We start from the raw sequence: 7,606 nt of genomic DNA on the forward strand, positions 1-7,606 counted from the left end.
GGCCCTCTGCAACTCAGTGAGACCCTGTTTGAAAATAAAGAATAAACCGGTCGTGGTGGTGCACGCCTGTAATCCCAGCATTTGGGAGGCTGAGACCAGGGGATCGCGGTTGGCCGACAGCCTCAGCTACTTAGTGAGGCCCTCTGCAATTCAGTGAGACACTGTTTCAAATTAAAAAGAATAAAAAGTAGGGCAGGGGGTGTAGCTCGGAGGTCAAATGCCCCTGGGTTCCATCCCCAGACCCGCAAAAAAGAAGGAGGAGGAGGAGGAGGAGGAGGAGGAGGAGGAGGAGGAGGAGGAGGACGAGGAGGACGAGGAGGAGGAGGAGGAGGAGAAGGAGAAGAAATAGGGCTGGGGGTGTAGCTTGGAGGTAGAATCCCTCTGGGTTCCATCCTGAGTACATGAAAGAAAGAGAGAGAGAGAGAGAGAGAGAGAGAGAGAGAGAGAGAGAGAGAGAGAGAGAGAGAGAGGAAGGTAGGTCTCCTGTGGCTGATAGTAACAATGGTCGCTACCAGATATCTGGGGCACTTCCTATGTCTGGCGGTGTGCTTAGTGCTCAGCTTCCCTTGTCTCCCTGAATGTCCACAGCAACCTAAAGAGGGATTTACAGTTATAAATCTCATCTCAAAATCGAGCCGCACAGAGAGGCTAAGTAATTTTTTCAAAGTCACATAGCCAGCCAGTTTTGAAGGTCTATTTACTCATCTATTAGAGAAGCTCTGTGTGTACAAAGGTAAACAGTCAAGGCCGGTGCTACGGGAAGTTTCGGTTTCCACAGGCCAGTGAGGGCCGGGATGATGAATAAATAAATACTATAACATAAAGGCTACCTTCAAGCTTCCTAGGAAAAGGACGATGGGATCTCAGACCCTGGGACAAGAAAAAGTACTGAGGCTCAAAGTTCAGAGGAAAGACGTTACGGTTTTAGGGTAAGCAGATGCCCTTCGACGGACGTGGTGCACACGCGTCCTGTGCACACGCGAAGCTTACACTCGCGGACTAGCCAACCCAGGGTTAACAGCGGACGCCGCGCCGCCTCGGCCGGGCGGGGCGGGGGCGGCGCGGGGGGCGGGGCGAGGAGCGGTGGGTGGGGCCGCTCGCTCCCTCCGCCCCGCCGTCTCCGCACGTCGGGCGGGCGGGGCGGGGGAGGCGCGGTGGGCGGGGCGAGGCACGGTGGGCGGGGCCGCGCTGACTGGCACGGGTGGGGCCGCTCGCTCCCTCCGCCCCGCCGCCGCCGCACTCCGGGGCTGGCCGGGGTAGCGCCTGGGCGCGGACCAGGGGGTGCCGGCCGCTCCTCTCCGGCTTCTGCCCGGCTCCGCGGGCCGGACGCTCCGGGAAGTTTGGCAGCGCTCGGGCCAGCCGTGGGGCTGACAGTCGCCAAAGTTTGTCCCGAAGAGGAAGTGGCCGCCCCGGCAGGTGGCGGCCGGGCCTGCGGAGGGGCGCTCGCGGCCTGCGGGCCGGCGGCGGCGAGGGAGCCGGCGGGAGAGGACGCGCCGACGGCCCGGGAAAACAACTCTGAAGTTGGCGAGCGGCACCGCCCTGCTCCTGGCGGCCACCGCCTCCCGCCCCAGCCCTGGCGCGCGGAGCCCCGGCCGGCCCCGGCCATGGAGCCCGGACGCCCCCCACCCGGCGGACGACGGGCGCCCCGGGACGCCTCCTGCACCTCCGGGCGGCCCAGGATGCTGCCGGCCGCCCTGTGCCTCCTCCTCCTCGGTAAGGACCGAGACCAGCACTCACCGGCCCCCGCCCTAGCTGTCACCGGGCTCTGACTCCCTGCCCCGCCCGCCGAGCCCCTGGGAGCCGCTCCGGCTTCCCCGACCACAGGCAGCCCCCCGCCCCGCCGGCCGACCTCCCTTCGAGGTCAACGCCACAGCCCCGCCCCTCGCTGCCCCTTTCCACCCCTGCCCGGAAGTCCCAGACGGGCCTCCTCGGCTACTTGAGGCGATCAGGTGAAGAAAACTCCTGAGAGCGACTCACTCTCCTGCTCTTCCTCTCTTTCCCTCCAGGAGGCGCTCTGGCACGTTCAGACCGAATCATCTCCCCAAATCCTGGTGCGTATGGGGGAGCCCCTGGGACTCTGAGGTCTTGGGGTTGAGGTGGTACCCAAGAGAAGAACTCTTTCCTGGATTCCGCCGGACCTACTATAGTTTTAGAGTGGAGATTGTCCATTATTATTTACACATGGGGAAACTGAGGCCCAGTGTGGCTTCTCACCTGGTAGTTGTTACATGCCATTTAGTTTTTTTCCCATGGAATATCCCTGCTTGTTCTTTCTAACTGGGATATAGTCTTCCTAAGAGTAAAAACAGTATTTCCTGTTCGTCCTGATCCAGGGACCAGCACGAAGGGGACCTAAACATTGTGGTGTTAGTAGTTCAGGTGAAACTATGAAGAATATGGAGAGGAAGGAGAGGCCCTGGGCTGTAACCGTGGGGGAGGGACACTGCCTTCTTGAAGCCACAGACCTGGGAAGGGGTGAAATGTCAAAGGGTCTCTCTGCCAGTGTCCTCATCTTCCTCCCTCCAGCTTGTGAGAACCCCCCAGCACTGCTCTTGGAAGTGCAGGGCACCTTGCAGAGACCCCTGGGCCGGGAAAGTCGCAGCTCCCCTGCCAACTGCACCTGGCTCATCCCTGGCAGCAAGGAACAGACTGTAACACTCAGGTGAGAAGCAAGGCAAGAGCCCATTCCTCTCCCCAACCCCTCCCCTTGCACTCCAGAGATCACATTTCTCTGGACTTTCCATCCTTGCAACAGAAGAGCTGGCTTTGATTTGGCCTGATTTGCCCAAGTTTGACTTGTTGCAGGCCAGACATGATAAATGGAGGGGGCTAGAGTGGACACCCAGCTTGGGTCTTCGGCATCTCCAAAGAACTATGGTCACTCTAGAAATGGCCCAGGACTCAGGACTTTTCTGAGGAAGTCCTTCAATCCATTCCTGACTGGGATTCAAAACTATTTCTTAATCAGTTCAGAACTTTCAGCTCCCTCAGGGTTTTGTTTTTTTGTTTTTTTGTCTCCCCCCCCCCCACCACGGTGTGGGCACCCAGGTCCTTGTGCATGCTATGTTAGCACTCTGCCACTGAGCTACACCCCAGCACCTCACCTTATCTGTTAAGCATTTCAGGTCTCCTCAGGCTCCTCTGACCTTGAGTCATGGGATTGGGACCCATGTTAAGTTCCTGGTTATTGGCTTTACACAATTCACTTGCTCTGAATTTACCCAAATGAAGTGGGCGAAGGGAGAGGGCATCTAGGAAGAGGCTGTTGGGGCAGAGGGCTCCCCATACTGTGGGGCTCTCAGGTCCCGCCCCCCAGAACTGGGGATTGGTACATTCTGGTTAAATGACCTATATGGTAACTGTCAGTTACTGCCGGCACATTCTTGGGTGACAGTGATGCAGTGACTGGAAAGCAATAAAGCTTTTTGTGTGTGTGTGATAGTATTGGGGATTGAACTCCAGCGGCATTCTACCTCCAAGCTACGCCCCCAGCCTTTTTATTTTTTGTTTTGAAACAGGGTCCCGCTAGGTTGCTAAGAGTCTCACTACATTGCTGAGTCGGATATCAGACTTGCAATCCTCCTGTCTCAGGCCCTCAAGTACTGGAATTATAAGCATGTGCCATCACACCCAGCTAAACCTGTTTTGTTTTGTTTTGATACTAGGGATTGAACCCAGGGACATTCTACCCTTGGCTACACCCCCTTTTTATTTTTTATTTTGAAACAGGGTCTCACTAAGTTGCTGAGGCTGACCTCAAACATGCAATCCTCCTGTCTCAGCTTCCCAAGTACTGAGAACCTGTACTAAAGGTTTTAACCTAAACCTGTTCTTAGTTCCTGAACACACAAGTCATTTCTTCAAAAGAGCTCTAGGATATATCTCACTTTCCTGTGGTGCCTCTGGCCTCTTTTAGGACTATCCCCATTGATAACATTTACTGCAAAAGAATTTGGCCGACTTTTCATGTGGCTCTTTGGATCATAGATAAGCAGGTTTTGTACTTTGTGGGCTAGAAGGGGCCCACTGGGGGAGGAGGACTCCGGCTGCCTCGAGAACATCTAATGTCCTATTCTCCTCTGCTCCTCCAGGTTCCAGAAGCTGCACTTGGCCTGTGGCTCAGAGCGCTTAATCCTGAGTTCCCCTCTCCAGCCACTGATCTCCCTGTGCGAGGCACCTTCCAGCCCTCTGCAGCTGCCAGGGGGCAACGTCACCATCACCTACAGCTATGTCGGGGCCAGAGCACCCATGGGCCAGGGCTTCCTAATCTCCTACAGTCAAGGTGGGCTGGACAAGCCAGACACAGTAGCACACACTTGTAGTCCCAGTATTTGGGAGGCTGAGACATGAGGATCGCAGGCTCAAGGCCAGCCCACAGCAATTTACCAAGGCTCTTTTTTTCAATAAAAAATAAAAAGGAAAGCCAGGCGTGGTGGTGTAGGCTTGTAATACTAGTGCTTGGGAAGCTGAGACAGGATTGCAGGTTCAAGAACAGCCTCAGTAACTTAAAAGAGGCCTTTAGCAACTTTGTAAGGCCCTATTTCAAAATAAAAAAAACAGGGCTGGGGTTTAGCTCAGAGGTAGCATGCCCCTTGGCTCAATCCCCGGTACTACACACATACACACAAAAATTAAAAAATAAATAAATAAATAGCTAGGCATGGTGGCACACACTTGTAATCCCAGTACTTGAAAGGCTGAGGTTCACAGGTTCAAGGACAGCCTCAGTAATTTAGTGAGGCCTTCAGCAACTTTGTGAGACCCTATTTCAAAATAAGAATAAAATTGGCTAGAAGTATAGCTAAGATATAGAATGCCCCTGGGTTCCATCCCCAATACCACCTGAATAAATAGGGCTGGGCTGTTACTTGGTGTTAGAGTGCCTTAGGGTTCAATCCCTAGTACCATAAAAAATAGAAAAGGTAGGTTGGACAGAGGTGACTGGAGGCAGTGGAAGGCCCAGGGAAGAGGGAGGGTCCTGTGGTCCTCTTCACAGCCCCGTATCTCCATAATGCCTCTGCAGATTGGCTGATATGCCTGCAGGACGAATTCCAGTGCCTGAACCACCGCTGTGTACCTGCTGCCCAGCGCTGCGATGGGATCGACGCCTGCGGCGATGGCTCTGATGAAGCAGGCTGCCACTCGGACCTGTTCCCTAGCCTGACCCTGACTCCCACGTCCACCTTGTCCTGCAATCTCACCTTGGAGGACTTCTATGGGGTCTTCTCCTCCCCTGGATATTCACACATGGCCTCAGCACCCCACCCCCAGTCCTGCCTTTGGCTGCTGGACCCCCACGATGGCCGGCGGCTGGCGGTGCGCTTCACAGCCCTGGACTTGGGCTATGGAGATGCGGTGCACGTGTATGATGGCGCTGGGCCCCCTGAAGCCCCTCGGCTGCTGCGCAGTCTCACCCACTTCAGCAATGGCAAGGCTGTCACTGTGGAGACCCTGTCTGGTCAGGCCGTCGTGGCTTACCATACCGTGGCTTGGAGCAATGGTCGAGGGTTCAATGCCACTTACCACGTGCGGGGCTACTGCTTGCCATGGGACCGACCTTGCGGCTTGGGCTCTGGCCTGGGGGCTGGCGAAAGCCTGGGTGAGCGCTGCTACAGCGAGGCCCAGCGCTGTGATGGCTCATGGGACTGTGCTGATGGCACAGATGAGGAGAACTGCCCTGGCTGTCCGCCCGGACACTTCCCCTGTGGGGCCGCCGGTACCCCTGGTGCCACTGCCTGCTACCTGCCTGCTGACCGCTGCAACTACCAGACATTCTGTGCCGATGGGGCAGATGAGAGACGCTGCCGGCACTGCCAGCCCGGCAACTTCCGATGCCAGGACGAGAAGTGCGTGTATGAGACCTGGGTGTGCGACGGGCAGCCAGACTGTGCCGATGGCAGTGATGAGTGGGACTGTTCCTATGCCCTGCCCCGCAAGGTCATCACAGCTGCAGTCATTGGCAGCCTAGTGTGCGGCCTGCTGCTGGTGATCGCCCTGGGCTGCACCTGCAAGCTCTACGCCATCCGCACCCAGGAGTACAGGTCAGTGGGAGTGGGCTGGCTGCAGAAGAGTGGGAACGTCTTGTAGAGAGAACGGGAAGGACCCATGCAGCTGCAGATTAGGGGGTGCTGTCTTGGGAGTGGTTCCTGTGACAACTTGTCGATTAACTCTTGGAAAGAAAGGTCTAGGTCCTGAAAGCAGTCCTCAGGAAGAAAGGGACTTCAGATGATCCTGGGGGAAGCCATAGTGGACCTTCATCTGGCCTGGCCTGTGTGGCAGGAAGAGACCGCTCCAAGCTGGGCGGGGGGGTGGGCTGCCTTTGATGGGGGCCAGCAGTGACTGAGCGGCCCTCACTTCTTCCAGCATCTTTGCTCCCCTCTCCCGAATGGAGGCCGAGATCGTGCAGCAGCAGGCACCCCCTTCCTACGGGCAGCTCATCGCCCAGGGTGCCATCCCACCTGTGGAAGACTTCCCCACAGAGAATCCTAATGATGTAAGTCGTGGACCTCAACTCTATCCCTCCTGGTCGAGCCTGGCTGCAGCCCCACCACTACCCTTCTTCCTTCAGCCATCTGGCCCTCTAACTCTGATAGCTGCTTTTTCTGTTTGCAGAACTCAGTGCTGGGCAACCTGCGCTCTCTGCTACAGATCTTACGCCAGGATATGAGTCCTGGAGGCACCTCAGGTGGCCGGCGACGCCAGCGGGGCCGCTCTGTGCGTCGCCTGGTTCGCCGTCTCCGCCGCTGGGGCCTGCTTCCTCGAACCAACACCCCAGCACGGGCCCCTGAGACCAGATCCCAGGCCACTCCCTCTGCTGCCCCTTTTGAGGCCCCAGAGGGCAGCACAGGTGCAGCCTGTGAGGGGGGGGCAGTGGGTGGGCAGGATGGGGAGCAGGCCCCCCCGCTGCCCACCAAGACTCCCCTCCCATCTACCAGCACATCTCCAGCCCTGCCTACTGTCCCCGAGGCCCAGGGCCCACTGCCCTCCGTGCCCCTCGAGCCATCACTGTTGTCTGGAGTGGTTCATGCCCTGCGCGGCCGCCTCCTGCCCAGCCTGTGGCCCCCAGGACCAACCTGGACACCGCCTGGACCCCATACAGCAGTCCTGACCCCAGAGGATGAGGACGACGTGCTCCTGATGCCACTGGCTGAGCCAGGGGTCTGGGTGGTGGAGACAGAAGATGAACCACTGCTGGCCTGAGGGGTCCTGGCTCCTCTAGGGGCTCTAGTCACAGTGGCACAACTATTTATAGAGGATGGCTTAGCTCCCCCACTCACCTGTGTAGTTCCTGGAAAGTTAGGTACACCTCAGACAGGGAGAAGGCGTGCCCACAGCTCCTTGTGTACATGGCTAGAGACCACAGTCCCACCACCGCCCCTCCCATCCCACTGCTAACAGGATGGCTTTTTTAAAAAAGGTTTTAAGCCAGGCGTGGTGGCGCACGCTTGTAATCCCAGCATTTGGGAGGCTGAAACGGGAGGGTCACGGTTTGTGGACAGCTTCAGCTACTTAGGCCTTTTGCAACTCAGTGAGACCCTGTTTCAAAATAAAGAATAAAAAACAGGGCTGGGGGTGTGGCTCGGAGGTAGAAGGAAGGCCCCTGGGT

At 57.1% G+C, this 7,606-nt stretch overlaps 1 protein-coding gene across 1 annotated transcript; it reads left to right on the plus strand.

The window, feature by feature from the left end:
• Positions 1-1,661: 1,661 nt before the first annotated feature.
• Positions 1,662-7,200, plus strand: LRP10 (LDL receptor related protein 10; the record flags this gene model as incomplete). The annotated part of the gene is made up of 7 exons (XM_080706836.1): positions 1,662-1,713; positions 2,007-2,051; positions 2,527-2,662; positions 4,092-4,282; positions 5,024-6,041; positions 6,364-6,493; positions 6,613-7,200. The coding sequence occupies exons 1-7, from the start codon at positions 1,680-1,682 to the stop codon at positions 7,198-7,200; spliced, it is 2,142 nt and encodes a 713-aa protein (XP_080562962.1). The 5' UTR covers positions 1,662-1,679.
• Positions 7,201-7,606: the final 406 nt, after the last annotated feature.

The sequence above is a fragment of the Muscardinus avellanarius genome, assembly GCF_963383645.1.
Source record: "Muscardinus avellanarius genome assembly, chromosome: 12".
Classification (NCBI taxonomy): Eukaryota; Metazoa; Chordata; class Mammalia; order Rodentia; family Gliridae; genus Muscardinus; species Muscardinus avellanarius.